This window comes from Abramis brama (genome assembly GCF_963993115.1).
Source record: "Abramis brama genome assembly, chromosome: 25".
NCBI classification, from domain to species: Eukaryota; Metazoa; Chordata; class Actinopteri; order Cypriniformes; family Leuciscidae; genus Abramis; species Abramis brama.
The window spans coordinates 8,299,158-8,320,015 of record NC_139987.1 but is presented as its reverse complement, the minus strand read 5'-3'; the positions used below and the strand labels follow the sequence as shown (position 1 = coordinate 8,320,015).

The 20,858-nt window shown below is 38.4% G+C and overlaps 1 protein-coding gene across 2 annotated transcripts; it reads right to left on the bottom strand.

The window, feature by feature from the left end:
• Window positions 1–224: 224 nt before the first annotated feature.
• On the bottom strand, window positions 225–20,350 carry atp8b5b (ATPase phospholipid transporting 8B5b). Of its 2 annotated transcripts, XM_084105232.1 has the most exons (29): window positions 20,226–20,326; window positions 18,101–18,140; window positions 16,996–17,073; window positions 16,833–16,888; window positions 13,772–13,885; window positions 13,528–13,626; window positions 13,359–13,420; window positions 13,188–13,260; window positions 11,800–11,870; window positions 11,622–11,704; window positions 11,268–11,426; window positions 9,943–10,031; window positions 9,656–9,849; window positions 8,877–9,085; window positions 8,748–8,791; window positions 8,444–8,609; window positions 6,728–6,916; window positions 6,530–6,645; window positions 6,287–6,451; window positions 6,033–6,144; window positions 5,772–5,877; window positions 5,376–5,517; window positions 5,065–5,248; window positions 4,618–4,841; window positions 4,202–4,285; window positions 3,864–4,109; window positions 2,840–2,978; window positions 2,622–2,752; window positions 225–1,100 (listed from the first exon to the last, which is right to left on the bottom strand). In XM_084105232.1, exons 3-29 carry the CDS (start codon window positions 17,048–17,050, stop codon window positions 843–845), a joined length of 3,570 nt encoding a protein of 1,189 aa, XP_083961358.1. In that variant the 5' UTR covers window positions 17,051–17,073; window positions 18,101–18,140; window positions 20,226–20,326; the 3' UTR covers window positions 225–842. The 2 variants fall into 2 exon arrangements, with proteins under 2 accessions (XP_083961358.1, XP_083961357.1); XM_084105231.1 differs by lacking the exon at window positions 18,101–18,140 and having other exon boundaries at window positions 20,226–20,350.
• Window positions 20,351–20,858: the final 508 nt, after the last annotated feature.

The following is a 20,858-nucleotide window of genomic DNA, read 5'->3' as shown; positions in this document are numbered from 1 at the left end:
CCCAATGTTCAAACCAAATCTACGCCCTTGATTCCGAGTATTGGTTACCATACTTGGCCTTCACGTCACTTTTACTTACACTTAAGTAGAATGAATTTGAATTAATTGCTTAAAATGTTTTGTTCCATAAATGCATTGATCTCAGTACTGTGCATTTATTACTACAATATACTAATAACATATATTTTATTTGATTCTTGGTAAATAAAACAATCAGACAAATACAATTAAAATACAAAAGTATTTTCTTAAGGTTTATTGTATATCACTAATCAAGGCACATTTGCATCTTTGTATAAAACATGATAAAGTAGAATGTCAAATCAATGCAATTTGGAGACCATTTCAAATATTAATATTAAAAAACAACAAAAAAGAAACATACAAAACATCTACAAAATTGTCATACACAATTATAGCACTTGAAATCTGCTTGTATGAAGCTCTTTTTGAATAATCTCTAGGCCTTTTTTATGTGTGAACAAACTAACAGCAAGATAACAAGAACAGCAAAGTTCTAATGTCCTAAAAATTTATTAAAATATATATTTTCATGTCCTCTGGTCTTAATAGGAACCATATAGGTGATTTGAAGTGTTTCTGTGTGCATAAGTGTGGTGGTAAGTGCAAGTTTTATGACATAATATTCAGCAAATAGTCACAGCTAAAAACAGCATCTTACTTATTCAAAGCTTCACAGCTTCACTTCATCTCACTTATTCCTATGTGAAATATTTTTAAGCCCTGCTAATACTTCTCCAAATACTCCTTTATTATGCAATCTTAAAACTTGCTGAAGCTTGACTGTAAGTCACAGTAAATATACAATAGAATAAGGGCCTTTAGGGGCTCTGAGTCTGCTCGAATATGGTTCGATACGTCTGGGGTATGCTGTCAGCCACCGGTGTCTCACTGTGTGAGAAAAGAGCCGGTCTGGTCTTAACTGGGATACGCAGGAAGCGTCCAGAGGTGACAAGGTCTCCATAACCACGGGCATGAGAGAAAGCATAACCAGATCGCCGTGTGCTGATTCGTCTCCGGGGGAATTTGCGAGGCAGCGGCGCAGGGACAGCTTCGGCCTGCCTGACTTTATGTCGCACCTGTAGAGCGGAAGACAGATATAAGAAGAAAATATACAGAGAGTGGAAAGGAAAGAATATCATTAGTAATGAAGAAGCAGGAAGAAGGAAAAAATGAATGACTCCTGCTCATGAGTTTATGACCCCACTGATTGTGGATTCCAGAAATAACCTTGACATTACGCCTCAGCGTGAAGCCGCCATTCCACTGCATCCCACAGCTCTGACTCACTCTACACATGCGTTCTACTCATAAAGGGAGGAAGATCTCACATTGTTATCCTGTACTGAGTACTGACGCATTACCTGAGAGAGTTTGAATGTGCTTTTAGAACAGAACTACTTTAAATTTTAAACATCAGGGCTTGACATTAACTTTTTTGCTCACCAGCCACTCTGGTTACTAGCCACTCAACGTTTTCACTGGCCACAATTTTGACATCAATACCATAGGGGGAAAACTGCCATATAGATATTTTTAAAATGATCTCATAATTTGGCATAATTAATTATTTTATTATAATTAGGCTGCTGTCACTTTAAGACCTGATGCATGGATCCATTATACTGTCACACGTGTGTTCAATTTCTTTCTCAGCTATTTACGTTCACTTAAAACATAACTGACTGTGTTTACGTGAGTACTCACCAAGACGGGCATTTTGACATTATTTTGTGTGTATTTGTCTGTTTAAGTGCAATAAGCAGCGAAAAAAACAACAACTAAATTTAGTACTTAGAGGCGGCTTTATGTGCATGCATTTTTGGTGTGAGCACAAAATCTACGGGAATTAGTAAAATTATGCGCGATCCACACCGAAATTCAAGCCATCACACAATACTCTTATGGAAAAAACAATTTAATTTCATGTCTCTTAGGTTCATATATTGCAATGTTGTATTCAAGATGAGACCAGATGAGGTCTTGAGTCCAATTCACCCTTCGCCGGGGGTTTGATTGACAGGCGATCCAACCAATCGTAATCCGCTATCCGCCGAATCCGCCATTTTGTCCGACAAAGCAGGCAGGAGAGCTAGTAGATAAACGTTGGTGGACTTATGTCTTTCCGTGGTTGAAACAACATTCCTTCTGATGTTCATTCATGTTTATTTGATGCTATAAATTAACTAGAAGGAAGAGATGATCTATTCATGAGCAGCTTTAACTGAGTTGCTACAGCGATCTGTCACCACACATCAAAGAGACACAAAACGGTATTTACGGTTTACATTTCTTTAAAAAAATGACAAAATTTGAGACTTTGTTTCATATCAAAAGTAACCTGCTCTGTCCTGTCTGTCAACGTGTTGTCAGTGTCCTCTCTGCTCCGCGATGTATTTTTCACTGCGTGAGGACCTGATGTGTGGCGTGAGAGAGCCATGGCTTGTCAGATGTAACAACTGAAGAGAGAGGGTCTTTGCGAACAGCCAATTGTTTCAGAGCCCATGAAAATATGGTCTCGCACTATGGTATCGAGTACAACGATAAATTGTATTACTGAAGGAAATTGTATCACTGAAGGATCTGGTTGAATGACCCACCTTGTCATTTATGGTGGGCTTGAGTTGGATGAAGAGGAACCTTTTTGCCACCACAGGCAGAGAGCACAATATGGTGGTCAGAAAGATTGTCAGCCACACGTTCGGCTGGTTTAGGGAGTTTCTTGCAGTGCCTTAGAAAGATTGAGTCATTTGGAGCCGTTTAAAATGCACACAAACAGCAAGATAAGCAGATGTGTTTAGGAGTGAGGGACACTCACCAATGAAAGGAACAAAAGACGTGAAGATCAAGTACATGCCGTTGCTGTACATGGTGAAGGTGACGGCAAAATACACAGACAGACTGCCCCACAGGAAGAAATGATTCACTGCTGTCCAATAGTACGTTTCCAAACCCAGCTTAAACACACATAAAAACAGTGTTTATATACATGAGAACATGTACACTACCATTCTAAATTTGGGGTCAGTAATTATAATTTTTTTTGGGGGGGTGGGGGGGGGGGGTAGCCTGGTAATACCAAACTCTGCTACTTCGCAATGAATACTTTTATTTAGCAAGGATGCATTAAATTGATTAAAATTAACAGTAAAGATGTTTATAATGTTACAAAACATTTCACAAAATGCACTTTTGAACTTTCTACTCTTCAAAGAAAAATGTATCATGGTCGGTTTCCACAAAAATATTAAGCAGCACAACTGTGTTCAACAGTGATTTTTCTTGAGCAGCAAATCAGCATATTAGAATGATTTCTGAAGGATCATGCAACACAACACTGAATGATGCTGAAAATTCAGCTTTGATCACAGGAATAAATTACATTATAACATATATTCAAATTGAAAACAGTTATTTGAAATTGCAATAATATTTCACAATTTTTATTGTATTTTTGATTAAAATATAAATAAATGCAGCCTTGCTGAGCAATAGAGAACATCGATCCCCAAACTTTTGAATGGTAGTGTATACAGTACAGTGACTTTAAAACTATTTGGATGCTCAAGCCACAATAAAAAATGTATGAAATACTATACAAACACATTTTTTATTAAAACATTTCACAAAAAGTAATTGTTAGGTTCCCAAAAATGAGCAAATAATTTTGGGGTCACTATACAGTATGTGTCCAATATGAACTGAGTGACGCAATGCATTGCTAAAATGTGCAACGATGCGTTTTTTTATCGATCAAACATTGGAGTATAAGACATGAATATGCGTTAATAACTGTTGTGAATTTTTTTTTTTTTTTTGTATAGTGTTGAATGAGAATTTACCTGCACACTGACGGCAATAAGCAGGCAGGTCTGCGCCAGCAGGGCGAAGGACTGATAATCTGCGATGTCTTTGCCATCATCTCTGACGGTGTCGCACATGGCTGCCCAAGGGACGAAGAAGAGGATGAGTGAGCTGTAGCAGCTGTGCAGCAGGATCCTCGCAAAGGCCATCTTACTGAAATACTGGTTCAGCTGTCCCGGAGCGTACAGCTGGGGGTACTGGAAACTCCAGCGGTCATTTACGTCCTGCACACGCACACGTTCATAAATGAATTTACTTTCAATGTAGCATGCTAATCCAGGGGTGGGGTATATTGATATACTGTATGATGACATACTTGATCAAAGAGACTGAGTCCAATCACAGGTAAAGCCGTATACACCAGGTTGTAGAGCGTAATGAACCACTCATCATACACAGTCTACGAAAAGAGCAGAACACACACAAAAATAGAATGTATGCTACAATATTCTGAAATTCATGGAATTAATTTTTCAATTCACACTTTCACTCAAATTGTTTTGCTGATAATGTAAATTTATTTTATATCAAATATTGTCCACAGAATTGCTGAACTGAAATTAAACTCAATATTCACAAAAAATCAGTAGATTTTGGAACGAATGGTAGGAAGAGTGTACATTTCGGCACCGTTATGTCAATAATCTCAAAGTGACCAAACATCATCTACTGTATCTCTAACTGTAGTACAACCAAATTCATGTGATATAATTTTAAAGATTTCCATCTCACCTGTGCAGAGAAGCCGCAGAAGAAGCCGTACCAGAAGTGGACGAATGTGAAAGTGAAGTTCTTGTAGAAGAAGTAGCGCAGGAACTTACACATGCGCAGATAGGACCAGCGGCCGTGTACCAACAGGAGGCGCTGGAGGTAACGGAACTGGGCGAAGGAGAAGTCACTGGAGAGAACCGCCTGCATGCCCTCCTGACCACTAATGCCAACGCCAATATGAGCAGCTATTGAGGTCATGAGGAGTTGAAAGATTGTAAATGTTTTTAAACAGACAAGGCTGGTAAGCGATTATACTAGTCTTAAGTTTATACATATACTGTTTATGTTGTAACATTCTCAGTTTTGTCACTGACCCATTGTTTCTTATGAGCGCATATAATCTTACTCTTGCAAGATTACTTTTTGTGTCTTTCACACTCATGCCATCTCTCTGTGAGAAACACTCACTTTTGATCATGCTGACGTCATTGGCTCCATCTCCAATAGCTAGAGTCACAGCTTTTTTGTGCTTCTTGACAAGTTCCACCACTTGAGCTTTCTGAAGAGGGGTAACCCTGCAACAGATGACCGCTTGGCACATACATGCGGTCCTCAAGAGCTCCAACTCCATGTCCTTCTGCAGAGCAAACGCCTGGGCACAGAATATTGGGATGCACAAGGATTAAAACAGTTTCTACCAATGAACTGTTGTGTTTTATTGAACTTATGAGGAATGGATCCTCTTTACGATTAATAAACCAAGGTTAGATTTCTCTTACCAGACTGTGGCCGTTAATTACCAGTCCGTAATCGCCATCAACCTTCTCGTCTTCAACCACCTGAGATTTTTTACCCAGAAATCTGCTCTTCTCAATGGGTGGCTCATCCCCTGATTCTGGTGACATCTTTTTCCTGGCATTCCTGAACATAGAGTATGGATCACTTAATTTCAAATGTGATCCATTTGAAATGGTTTAGCGCAGGGGTGTCCACTGTCCTGCAGAGTTTAGCTCCAACTTGCCTCAACTCATCTGCCTTTCTAGAATGCCTAGTAAGAGCTTGATTAGCTGGTTCAGGTGTGTTTAATTGGGGTTGGAGCTGAACTCTGCAGGACAGTGGCCCTCCAGGAGCAGGATTGGACACCCCTGGTTTAGAGATAGAGAGATGAAACTCACACAAGCTCCTGTCGCACTTCCTCTGCTGTGTTGGCGGCCACAATGAAGATCTCTTTCATTTCTTCTCTGAGCATATTACAAGAGTAACCAATGTTCTCAGCCGTCTCTGTGGGACATTGCAATGGTTTGCATAATGCATAATTTGCATAATGATTTGCTGGAAACATTAACTAGACCAGCACCAAACCAGTGTGGAAGAAGCTGGTCTTTTGAGAAGTTTATTAAAAGCTAAATCTGTGGTAAATGAACAAGTTAACTCACCCTGTTTGTCTCCCGTCAGCACCCAGATTTTGATGTCAGCTTTGGCGAGTTGCTCAATGGTCTGAGGCACGCCATCTTGAAGTTTATCCTCAACTGCAGAAGCACCAAGGAGCTGAACACACATATAAACATACTTTATGAAAGAATAAATACTCAGAAATAAGAGAAATCCCATTGGCTTACATTGAAGGAGGGACATCTAGAGAAGCAAACAACCTTACAACACTTTAGCATTGTGTGTGATGGTAATTTACCAGCAAATCCTTCTCGATCTCTTCATAAACAGCATCCAGTTTTTCCTCGCGGTCATCCATTGACGTGCTGGCCTCATGATGTCGCTCTCTCCATTCCTCAAACTTGTCTTCATCTAAGTCCTTATAGGCCAAAGCCAGTGTCCTCAGACCCTCTCCAGCATATTCCTGGGATTGTGTTAGTCAAACATGAGTAACTTACACAGACACTCAACACAGTCTCATGGAAACACAAATGTAACTCACGTTAAGGTGTTCTGTGGTGACCTCCATGAGTTTGGTGGACGATGGATGCAGCCTCTCGAAGATAATAGTGTCGGCTCCCTTACAGTACAGTGTCAGCTTGCCCTCTGGATTACGAACTGAAGAAACACACATATACTAGATGATATTGTAATGGAGATTCAGAGTGTTTTGCAGTAACTCCAAATCTCTAAGTCTCACCTATAACAGACATCCTCTTGCGAACGTTGTTGAAGTCCAGCACTGCCAGTAGCTCGTAGGTGGTGGGAACTCCCATCTCCACCACAGTGATGGTCTCTGGGGTACGAGAACGAAACACAAAGCCAAAATTCCTTGCTGCGGTGACCAGAGCCCCCTCATCTGGAGACTGAGCCTGGTAAAATAGCTCTCCTTGTAGAGAAAGAGAGAGTTCAAATGCCAGTCTTTATATATTATTCAAAATAAATAATCTAAAATCTGGTCCCAATTTCATTTGAATTTGGATGGATGGATATGAAATTCAAAAATTGTTTCTTAAGAAATGTACTATACATTTTGTTATTATAATGATTCCATTTCATTATTCATTTTCATAATTTATGGATACAAATCTCATTGTCAGATGCATTTATAAATTGTTGCAACACTAATACAGACAATACAGGGGTTGGACAATGAAACGGAAACACTGGCCATTATAGTGTTGGAGGCTCCATGCCTATATATGCGTGGCCAATCTTCATTTTACTTATTTTTATTATTTCTGACAATCTTCTGATTTTACATTCCATCAGTAAGAGCTGAGTGTGAAGGTTGAATTAGCAGAGCAATTGCACAACTGCACATAAAATATTGCAATCCACACAGCATAATGGGAGACATATCAGAGTTCAAAAGAGGACAAATTGTTGGTCCTCAATGGTCTTGCTGGCTCATCTGTGACCAGGACAGCAACTCTTTGTGGTGTAACGAGAGAGTAATCCAGGGTAATGTCGACATACCACCGCATACTGTGGGACGAACCACATCCAACAGGGGTAACTGTCGACGCAAGAGGAAGCTATCTGAAAGGGATGTATAGGTACTAAACCAGATCAAAACTGTATTTATGGTCGGGCTGCTATCGCCAAACATTTGGTCCCTCGTGCCAGTGCCAAATTTCAGTTTCAATGGTGCCAACATTGCAAATCTTGGGCTGTGGACAATGTGAAACCTATTGTTCTCTGATGAGTCCACCTTCACTGTCTATCCATCTGCGGGAGTTATGATGTGGAGAAAGCCCAAAGAAGCTTAAAACCCAGACTGTTACTTAGAGTAAAGCACGGGGTGGATCAATGATGCTTTGGGCTGCAATATCATGGCATTCCCTACAATGCTTCATGGATGCGACACTGCCAAGACCTACCGAACCTTTCTGGAGGACCATGTGCACCTAATTCAAGCATTGTACCCTGAAGAAGGTGCCGTGTAACAGCATGATAATGCACCAACACACACAGCAAGACTTGTGACAGAATGGTTTGATGAACATGAAAGTGAAGTTGAACATCTCCCATGGCCTGCACTCTCACCAGATCTAAATATGTTTGAGCCACTTTGGAGTATTTTGGAGGAGCAAGTCAGAAAACGTTTTCCTCCATCAGCATCACATAGTGACCTGGCCACTATTCTGGAAGAGGAATGGTTCAAAATGTGAAGGACTGTTAAGGACTTATCTGTCATTCTCAAGATGAATTGATGCTGTATTGGCCACAAATGGAGACTTTACACCATACTAATAAATTATTGTGGTCTAAAACCAGGTGTTTCAGTTTCATTGTCCAACCCCTGTATATTTAAAACAATGCATTAAAAATCAATGCAATCTGTGTATAAATATGTGAGAATGCATTGTGAATAACTAATAGTGCTGTAGAGCATGCACTAGATGGCACTCACCTTCTGTTTTTTCCTCAGGCATGACAGTGTGGCAGAGTGCCAGCAGACGGAAGAAGGCCCGGACCTCTGGAGAGCCCAACTTCACCGCTTCCACCAGCTTATGGTCATGGAAATAGAACTTTGGGTCGGCAAGAGAGTTCCAGGAGAAATCAACCTTTTCTGTCTTCTATAAATGAGGAAGAAAAGGGAAAGAATGAGTAAGGAAAAGAGATTTGTTCTTATTCTTAGGGTAATCACTAGAATCACTTTTTACTCAAGTGAATATTTATGAGAAATACATATTGTCAATTTTGGAACCACTAACCTCAGTGACTTCAACCCTCTGCCCTGCAAAGTCCAAAACCTCACCTGAGGAATGTAAAAACAGGTGAATTACTGTATACCTTGTAGCTGAAATTGTTACATGCTATATGACAACTCTTTGAGCTCTTACCATATGATTTTCCATTGATGGAGCACATGTTGAAGGTCATGATGTTCTGGGTCAAGGTTCCCGTCTTATCAGAGAAGATATATTTGATCTGACCCAGCTCCTCATTGAGAGTGGTCGTCCTGGCCTGGGCTGGTGTGTCATTCTTGACGTAATACATCTTACGGTCCCAATCAATGAAATAGCTGTTCCCTAGACGAAGGATCTCAACACTATTGACAGGGAAAAAAGATCAAAAGTATCAATTTATGCTTGTCAGCTAATAAGTATGAAATATGGTTAGGTTTAGAATTATAGCGGTTAGAGTTACAAATGATATACACATAACTAAATCCAAGTACTTTAAATGTGCATATAATGCACTAACATGTATAGACATATAGTAATACGTATGTGGTGTAAAATCGTTAAGCATAGTAGTTAAGGTCACCAAATATAATGTTTGACCAGCATTTTTATAAGTTCATATTTTCTTTCATTACTAATTATATCAGCATAATCATGAAATATTTAACAAAGATTTTTCGATATACTTTGCAGTCATTAAATATCTCTTCATTTTGCATCATAACTTAAATTTTAACAAAAATGTATAAATATTTTTTTTTTTGTATAATTTCAAAAATATTTTTTTATGAGGTCTCAGATGTTTTGACCTCACTGTATGTCATTTTAATGAAGTAGAGGACATTTGCAGATGTTTTAACATAAATGTATTGAAGATATGTAATGTGCATGCAAATAATCATATAATTTTCATTCAGTATAAATTGAGTTCTAACCTGACATAGAGAGAGATGGGCACTACAGTGTTGAGGATGATGACGTAGGACCAGAAGGTGAGAAATGCTGAGAGAGATGCATTCGCCCTATCAGCCCTGGGGAGGAAGACAATGAAGGAATTCCCTTCCTGGTATTCCCAAATGGCATTCCCAATAGACAAGATGGTGCACATGAAGGCCAGAAAACCAAAAATCTAACAAAAAAAATGAACAGGATTTGAAATGAAACATCACTCACAAACATAGACCAAAAATAGTTCTAAAGATATTTACATGAATCTACTCACAAATATCACCAGGACATTCATGAGATGATCAATGCTGGTTCTCTTGAAGATGGATTTGCCAGAGTTCTGCATGAGCTTTGTGTCAGGACCTAACCAGATTTGAACAGAGCTGTTAAACTGTATTATAATCTGAGAAACTTTGGGCCAGATTTACTTACAGCTTGCTCCAGTGCAAACCCAGTTTTGGGGCTTAAGAACTACAGTCAGGATTTACTTAAGAGACGCAGTGAAAAAATAGCAATGAAAAGGCGCAGACATGTGGCTGACCTTACTGCATATGTAGGAGTTTCCTTTATTGCAATTATTCCTTTATTGCACATGCAATGTGATGTATGTTTGCAGTAGTCAATTTACTGGGTATTTTGTGCATTATTTAACACCCCAAAAAAGCATGTCTCAACCCTTAAACGCATTCCTGGGGTCTTTAGTGACCAGGGACGTCATTCACTACCCTCCTCCTCCTCATTCAGTTAGACATCAAACTTCTTATTATACCTCAGTCAATTCATTATAAGCAATATAAAAAGAAAAAATTATAAAAGAATGCCTGTTTTCTCATTCATTTTTTCTTTTGTAAAATGTGTATCGTTGTATCGGTTCACTAATGACCCGAGGCGTGTAACAGTGTAAGTATATATATATTTTTCTGCACAACAGTAATTGAATCTTTGAGTGCAATTAACCTTTATTCCACAAACTGGCAATGTATGAAAGTGAAGTTTCACTCATAGTTACCGCAGGCAGAAAACAAAAGAATAGGAAGTATCATCAGCAAAACTTGAAATGGCTCAGTGATTTACTGCAGAGCAAGTACTGAACGCAATCAAATATTAGTGTCACTGTCACTTGATGGTGGATCTGGTGAAGAAGCTATCAGCGATCAAAATATTGATTTTGAAGATGTTGAAAAAGATAGTTTTTAGAATATATTTGAGATCGCGAATATGAGCCAAATGCTGAATGCACTGGGAAATGAGCTCTGACGAGGACAGTATGATGGTATAAAACATCTGCTCAAAATGAACCCAACAAAGCTCCAAAAGATAACAAAATATGCTTTATTTTATTCTTCTGTAATTGTTACTCTAATATTAGGAGAGTTCTATATTATAGTGACTGGTATAGATCCATCCGTGTTAGATATAGATCCGGGTTGCTAAAGACCTGAATATGTAATAATGGCGAATTGGCGAAATATTCACCAGCAGAACTTTCCACTCCCATTGGCACTTTTATGGGATTGCAGTTTCACTCTAATTTTCCGTTTAGTAAACAGGGTCTTTTAATATAAGCATAATACGTCCATTTTCAGTATGATTCCACACCTCCAAACACCACCAGGCCGAAGCACCACTCTGTGTTTCTGAGAGTACATCCTCTGAGCAGAATCCTCTCATTATCCACGGAAAACATCTCTCCTCCCACCGTCAGAGTTCCTGTGAACTTATCCAGACGGTTGTTTGGAGGATCACAGCGCATCTCACCTGAGACATACAGCATTATACATTTAATATGCAGACACCAAACAGGGACACGTTCAGTCTAAGTATAGTAAGATAGGCTGAATACAAAATTTGAGCCCTGAATTTATAAACATGAATGTGATTCTAGACAGTATAAACCACTTAGCAATACCTAGCAACCTGATATCATGCAGTTACTGTATAATTGTCACTCACCATTGAATGCTGCTAGTTTCTGGATGTCATTGCCCAAGTCTCCTGTGATTGTCAGAGCTTGTTTCACCTTCAGGTTCGTCTCTCTGTGAAAGACAGGGAAAGAGAGACAGATGATGGCTCCGGTACACAGTTATTACAGATGAAGTCCATGTTTACATGCACATGCTGAGCTACTGACCCGTCCAGCTCAGCCGTCTCAATGTAGACGAGGTTGAGAGGTTCACTACTAGAGAGCAACAACAGATCAGCCTAGAGCACAGGAAAAACAGGCAAGTTACTTTTTAAAGTTGCTTACAAAGAAATAATGACTTATAAAATAATTAATCATGTTTTTTTGCACTGTACAAATGTTGGTAATTCATAGTTTTCACAGGACATCACAGCCTTATAGGAACGCTCACCTGGAGGGCAAAACAAGGCTTTCCTCCATTTTCCTCCGTCAGTCATTTTTACCAGGTTTGTACTAAGTACTAATGTTGTAAGAAAGACCAAATTCAATATACACCTTTACTGATGATGCATACTACGTACAGGCAAGCAGATGAACCCAGAATATAAACACAATGCGCAGTTTCACATTAATCGTTATATTCCATAGAAAACGCTGAACTGTTTAGCACTTTGCGTTCATACTATGGGCTCATCTGCTCGCAAATAGTATAAATCATCAATAAGGTGTATACTGAATTTGATCTTTTACCTTCACGGTTTTAGTACATTAAGGTTTAAGTGTTACTCATGTTATGTGTTTTAGAACGTCTTGCTGTTTTTAGTGACTGAAATAGTGCAGCAAGTGCTGTATATGGATCACAAGTGCCCAAAACATGCAGTTTGTTCAGATATTTTTGTTTTTCTTCTTTTGAGATGGCTATGAAAAGATGAGATGAAACTGACAGGCCTTTGCTGCAGTTCTATGGATGTTTTGCCCTCCAGTCACATGACTGAAAACTATAAATTAAAAATTTTGGTATAATAATAGCAAGAATCAGTAGTTATATTATATTATATTATATTATATTATATTATATTATATTATATTATATTATATTATATTATATTATATTATATTATATTATAATTATTTATTTTTTGCTAAGTTCTTTGGAGAAGAGTTCTGGCACAGTGTTATTTTAGTATTATTTATATACTAGTATAGTATTTATTAATATTTTGCTTTAATTTTTTATATTTATATATATATATATATATATATATATATATATATATATATATATATATATAGTTTTTATTTAAATTTTAGTTTTAGTAATTTTGTTATGTGCTTTAGTCATTATTTATAGTTTTAGTCGTTTTAATACTTCAACTTGTTAGCTGCCAAAGTAACATTTCCAAATTTTGTTTTAGTTTCTTAAGTTTTAAACTTTTCATCTTATATTCACATTTTATTTTGTTTCAGATGTATTTCAATGAAAACTATTTTTAATAGTTGTGGTTAACAATAACAACACTGTTCTGGCTATATCACCCACCAGCTAGTTGTTAACCATAATTTCTCCCCCAATTGTTTTTTATAAAAGTAGCGTTTAATATCAGTACTAAACTTACTGTGACAAACTCATTGTTTTCCAGCTTGATAATGTCGCCCACTTGAACATTCATCCATTTTTCACTTTTCAACCTGTTTGAGAACATGAGATTTTATTCACCACCATATTCATTTTGGAAAATACTTTTTGGAAAAAAGTAACATCATATACACAGAGATTGAACACTTACTCTCCATCAATAAGCACGTCCACTTTTCTGTTGTTCACATGATTGTCATTCTTGTGTCTGGTCTGTGTTGTAGGGTGAACATAAAACACAAGGCAACAGAGAGACAAATATGAGCGGACACATTGTCACATTATTGTCAGTATTGGACATGGACAGGAAGTAGACTCACAATGTCGTCAGAGAGATCTTTGGCTAGAGTTATAGACAGCACCAACAGCAGTGGAACTACAGTAGTGAACCAGGACAGAGACGAGATTTGAGGAATCAGCTGTCCAACACAAACACGGTCAAGTATGTTAGAATTCCTCTCATTTTATAAAACTTATTTTTTTTTAAATATACTTTTGTAATTTCAGAGCAAAATTTTAAGATAATAATGAGGTAATCTAGTTAAGATCTATTTGACTAGTTACCTGTAAGATGAGAAGAAAGACGAAGTAGGCATTGGCCAGTCTCTGAAACTGCTCAAACAGATTGAGAGGGAGGAAAGTGAAGACGTTGTACTTGGAGGTCTTGATGGCATTGTTCTGTAAGGACACACATAATATATATATATTTTTTTTAAAGTGCTCCTATTATGTTTTCGGATATTACTTTTCATGCAGTGTGTAATAAAGCTGTTTGTGAAAAGGTCTGCAAAATTTCAAAGATTAAAGTGCAGATAAATGGAGTAATTGTCTCCTAAATGAAAGAACCGATTCTGAACTGCCTGAAACGAGTCGTCCGTAATTCCAGTCTTACTTCCTGCTCAAACCTATGTAGGTTTGTAACAAATTTGCATAATTCCACCCTATGGTCTTCATTTGCTGCCTGCAGACAATGTCTACTTTGACCCTCAAACTCTGTAGTTGTAGCTGAGACTGGAAGATTTTGGTTCCTGTTATTGACAAGTTGAGAAGACACTTTTCTGTGCTGCGAAAAGCGGATCCACTTTGATGCACTTCCAAAAGATGAGGAACTGATACGGTAAAACCGACACCATCATTATTGTTCATCTCACTATGTATCAAGTGCTGAGGAAATGGTTTCGGTTTTGACACGCATGGTAAGCGGTGGACCAATCACAACAGACTGGGCCATCTGACCAATCAGAACAGAGTAGATCAATCACAACAGGCTGGACTTTCTGACCAGAGCAGAGTAGACCAATTACAACAGACTGGGCTGGCTGACCAATCAGAGCAGAGTAGACCAATCACAACAGGCTGGACCTTCTGACCAATCAGAACAGAGTAGACCAATCATCACAGACTGGGCCATCTGACCAATCAGAGCAGAGCAGACCAATCACAACAGACTGGGCCGTCTGACCAATCAGAGCAGAGTAGACGAATCACAACAGACTGGACCTTCTGACCAATCAGAGCAGAGCAGACCAATTACAACAGGCTGGACCTTCTGACCAATCAGAGCAGAGTAGACCAATCACAACAGGCTGGACCTTCTGACCAATCAGAGCAGAGCAGACCAATTACAACAGGCTGAACCTTCTGACCAATCAGAGCAGAGCAGACCAATCACAACAAACTGGGCCGTCTGACCAATCAGAGCAGAGTAGACCAATCATCACAGACTGGGCCATCTGACCAATCAGAGCAGAGCAGACCAATCACAACAGACTGGGCTGTCTGACCAATCAGAGCAGAGTAGACCAATCACAACAGACTGGGCCGTCTGACCAATCAGAGCAGAGTAGATCAATCACAACAGGGCTGCGTTCAGCCCAGACAAAACGTTGCACAACGTTTTTTAAACAGAAACGGTGATGCGTTGAACACACTGTTCTGATGACGCAAGAGTTGCAACTATGGCAGCTGAGAAGGCCATTCTTTGTGTTCTTTGTGAAGAATTTTCGGAGCCTGATGAAATCGGTATAAATATGTATTTAATACTACAAAATATGCCCGATGTTACAGTTACTGCACTTGCCGCCCAGAACAAAAGAGAACATCCCAATCGAGTGAAGGGATTGCTGAAACTGAAATGGAAACACACATCTTACCGAATTCAGACTAAAACACATCTATTTAGCCTCACATACTGACTTTATTTGTAGTTCATACTGTTTTAATACCCTGTATTTTCTTTCTCATTTTTAGGAAAAGCACTTAATTACCATTGTTTATTTCTATACCAAATGTCATACACTTGCAATGAAGCTAAAAACTACATCATTATGTTGATATCCTATATTTTTACAATAAAACTTACAACAAACATGTCTTCTAATATCCTCAGTTGTTGCGTATACCGAGCTGCATCAAACACATTTGTAAATTACTTTCCTTGAACCCATTGTGCGAGTTCACTTTAATACCGCGTGCTTTATATACATGTTGCTGCTGATTGGACTGCAGTTCTGACACACCCACCAAACAAGAGAAAACGTATCTCAAACCCCGTTGCACACCGGTGCACGCCGTTTCCAGGAAACATGATGTTCAACCCGGAAACCGTAGCAAAACGTTGCGCACGTTGCGCACCGTTTTGAACTTGAACGTGCCCCAGGCTGGACCTTCTGACCAGAGCAGAGCAGAGTAGACCAAATTACAACAGACTGGGCCGTCTGACCAATCAGAGCAGAGTAGACCAATCACAACAGGCTGGACCTTCTGACCAATCAGAACAGAGTAGACCAATCATCACAGACTGGGCCATCTGACCAATCAGAGCAGAGCAGACCAATCACAACAGACTGGGCCGTCTGACCAATCAGAGCAGAGTAGACGAATCACAACAGACTGGACCTTCTGACCAATCAGAGCAGAGCAGACCAATTACAACAGGCTGGACCTTCTGACCAATCAGAGCAGAATAGACCAATCACAACAGACTGGGCCATCTGACCAATCAGAACAGAGTAGATCAATCACAACAGGCTGGACCTTCTGACCAATCAGAGCAGAGCAGACCAATTACAACAGGCTGGACCTTCTGACCAATCAGAGCAGAGCAGACCAATCACAACACACTGGGCCATCTGACCAATCAGAGCAGAGTAGACCAATCACAACAGACTGGGCCGTCTGACCAATCAGAGCAGAGTAGACCAATTACAACAGACTGGACCTTCTGACCAATCAGAGCAGAGTAGACCAATCACAACAGACTGGGCCATCTGACCAATCAGAACAGAGTAGACCAATCACAACAGGCTGGACCTTCTGACCAATCAGAGCAGAGCAGACCAATTACAACAGGCTGGACCTTCTGACCAATCAGAGCAGAGTAGACCAATCACAACAGACTGGGCCATCTGACCAATCAGAGCAGACCAGACCAATTACAACAGACTGGGCCATCTGACCAATCACAACAGACTGGACTGCCTGACCAATCAGAGCAGAGTAGACCAATTAAGGGGGGGGGGGGGGGGGGGAGTGTTTGACTATAGATCCTTGTAAACATAAAAAAAGAACCGTTAAAATAGAATAATGGGGGTACTTTAAAGAAAGTAAATATATTGCTACTCACCGCATACTTAAAAGACAGGTTGAATTCCCTGTCATTAGCCCGCAAATGCCTCTCCTCTGAGGTAAGTAAAACATAAATACCATTACAACATTAGAAAAAAAAAAACTAGAGAGTTGTTTTATTTCAAGCTTCAAACGTTGTATTCAGTGTAGTTATGATATACCTTCCACTTTATTTTTCTTCACGTTAATTCCACACGCAGACAGCAGAGAGTCCATGTTTCTATGATCAAATCATCACGCTGATAAACAGAAACCAAACCATGAAAACACATTAAAAACAATAATAATAAATTATAAAATATAAATAGTAAAAAATAGTATAAAATAGTTCTTAAAAACATTAAACATGAAGAAAACTACAAAACTTGAAACATCAGTTGCTTAAAAATCTTGTAGTATAGAATAAAGAGCTGTATAATCTCGCATACAGGGGTCGGTAGAGGTGTGTTTATTGTACTATGATCTAATCTGTCATGATTCTTTTGTGTTGTGTCTGTTATACCAGTATAATGGACTGGTGCTAACATCTATCAAATGAACCAATAATAACATTAACAATGATCAATAAATATGGTAACAAATGTATTGAGTATTGTTAATGCATTAACTAATGGGACCTTTGTTGTAAAGTGTTACCATTTCATTTATTATTAAATTATTATTATTAAAATTATATCTATCCAACTGCTTGTCTATGTAGTGTCATGGGATGCAGGAAATTACATTTTATTCTAATAATTTATTCAATTGAAGTATTTCATTAATACATTACAATTTTATGTTTGCCCTCATTTCTGTCAGGACCACTACCGTCAAATATGATTGACAATTAGCATACAGTTTGGATTGGCGGTATGGTTCCGTTCTGGGCGAGAACTCCCTGCGCATCCATGCAGCCTAGCATGGATAAGAGCAGGGAGAGCAGCAATAACCCCCCTTGGGGTAAACAGAACAGAATCAACATGAAAATTTGCAAATATATTTAATTCAAGACTTTAAAAGTACAATATATTTGATAATTGTTCTGATTCAAGAGGAATCAGAATGTCAAATCCTGACTGGGCGAGAGGAGGAGCTGAGGATGGAGGAGGGTAATTAGCTCCTGAGAACGTGATAGCTGCTGATAATACTGAAGGAGCTTATATATGTATAAGGTGATAGGTGTCATATCCCTATAGGTAGATGTGGATCAGCTGATGTGAGCTTGACTAACGTGACCTGCCAGAACTAACGCTACGCTTGATTTAAGTAAAAAAAATGACTTGCCTGAAAATGTGTTTGTTCTATAACAGTCTGTAGAGGTTTTCTGTAAAAATTCGGGTTCATTAGTCTTTAAGCTGAATTGTGGTCAGTTTAAGTTACAGCTCATCCAACAAAACCTACATTAAAATCAAGCTGCAGGTTGGAGAGAGTCTCATTGTAATGCATTATGATCTTTCTGTTAGTGTCTAGCTGTGGTTAATGATAAACTGGCAGAAAGTTCAGTGTATTTTACAGCTCTCCTCTTATCAGCGCAGGTTATTGATGAGAGGAACATGTATTTACACATATAGGCTTCCACATAACACGTACTGTCGCTGTGCTTCCTGATCTCATATGTACCTGTCAGCCATTTTCATAGATGTAAGCATTTGTTCATATAACACAGAGACATTCAGCTTGATCTTAAATAACACTCTAAAATGCTGGGTTGTTTCAACACAAGGTTGGGTCAAATGTGGACAAACCGAACCGTTGGTTTACATTTTTTAAACTAATTCTTAAACCCGATGGTTGAGTTTTTCCATATTTTACCCAAACATGAGTTGAAGCAACCCCACTTTTTTTTTTTTTATTACTATAGATGCCTCTAGACTATCATACCTTTGTCTACATGTCAAAAACTAAGACTGAAAATTATTACATAAAAAATACTGTATATGAAAAAGGCTATACTGTATGAAATAAAAATTAAACTGGCCAATCTGAAACTAGTGAAAAGTGTTGTATAGTGTTGTGAGTATATCACTCACAACCCTGAACATTAGACCAAACTCTCATACCTTCATCTCACTCTTTATCTAATCTAATATTATTATGATCGCTCAAAAGTCAACACATCGCCAACGCCCATGTAAAGAATTGCTGTGAAGCATCAAAAATGGTCAACCGTTTAAATTAAAATAATTTATTTCCAAGCAAAATAGGTTTAACTTAACATGAGTCCTTTCAAATATAAGTTCTCAAAAATATTTTTTCTAATGCATGTCATCAAATTAAACGCTATAACATTAGAAAATAATGACACTGCAAAATAAAGTTCCCAATTATTAAATTATTATTATTATAATATGTTGTTAAACTTGTTATTAAAAACTTGAAGCTGTGGTTGCTAGAACATTAACATAATAAGTGTTAATGTTTCCTGGCATTATGGAAGGGTATTGCGAGACTGTACCATTTATGATATGGTAATAAACAGACTTAAGCTAAAATCATTTGCTTAATATTTTGAAATATAATTACCACTATAATGACACATTGGAAGGCTACATTATTGTATAGCTTAGTTCAAAAAGGCCTTTTTAGCAGCCATGTAAAATTACTACAATAAAGAACACAGTGTTACATGTGAATTACAATAAATGCACTAAAAACAGAAAATGTATACGTATCACAAAACCCTCCAATCCACATAAATAATAACAAAAACTATGTAAATAAAACAAATGTGATGGCACAAAACACTCCAACACACACACACACACACACACACACACACACAATATTTTATATATATATATGCGTGTGTGTGTGTGTGTGAATAATCAAATTATTTGTTACTTTTCATTAAATCACATGTATTATCTTTTTAAATATGATTTTATGGTAAGGTTACTTATGGTTAACTAATTAACTGTTTTTTTTTCCCCATATCAATCTATAATTGTTATATTCTATTAGAGTGACTCGATTTTGCCACACTGACAAGGAACAGTTCAATGACCATAACTAATGTTGGCGGTAAATGGCGTTGGTCTAGAGACCGGTTTCCCCTCGACAGCAGGAAAACACTCGACCCTTCACCATCTATATTCAAGAGTCAACAAGGAAAATCACACACCCTTAATGACTGCTTAAAACTCACCACCTTATCTCTTCGCTTTTGACAAATCTACATTCTTCTCTATATCTATACTGACACACGTATTCATACTCGTTATAATGTTTTAAACTAAGCACACTGCACTGCAAGTGCCTTTAGCTACTGTAAATAAGTAACTTACTGTACTTTCAGAGTGAAAACCCTTCCTTCTTAAAAAAGAAAATCTTACAAGATCAACATACTCTCTCAAAATTCACTAAACATCTATTAAATGATGAAGCTGCACCAGCTAAAGGGGTGTCATACCTGAGTCACACGTTTGCCATCCAAGATCCCTAGAGAAACAGCAGCGTTTCAGAGTAAACCACCACTCCATAAACATGCGTGGAAAAGGACACGCAGAACCTCACTACAGTTCCCATAATGCAACTGCAAACGAGTCCCCTACTTAGAGTACAGGTGAAAGTTAAGGGTGTAACCTGACATCAGGAAGAGGTTTTCAGGGCTGGGCGGAGCCACCGGCTGCAGTTGTTTCCTATGGAAAGGGTTAATGATTGGACAACTGGTTATGCCTGAAGAAAATGGAGGGATTGCACAGTGTATCGTGTCCAGGGACAGACAGAAAGCAAACAGTGGATGATCTTTGGACTCTGCTGGGATGGAAGAGGGAAGCTGGTAAAACAGTTGGATGAGGGAATGGCGTGAGCCAGTCGCTAGAAAACGGCTGATTTTTTATGTAATGAAAAATCTTCCAATCTCATTTACATAGTTTAGCTCAAATTTGGACAGCCGTACCAAGAAGAAACCAATTTTATTACTCAAGAGTTTGCTCGTTCACAGCTCAGGAGACAATTCTTCCATTTAATCTAGTTGCTGTATAGAACAAACAACTGACATATTACATGGAACTCTCTCCTATCGGTAAAAGCTATCAAAACC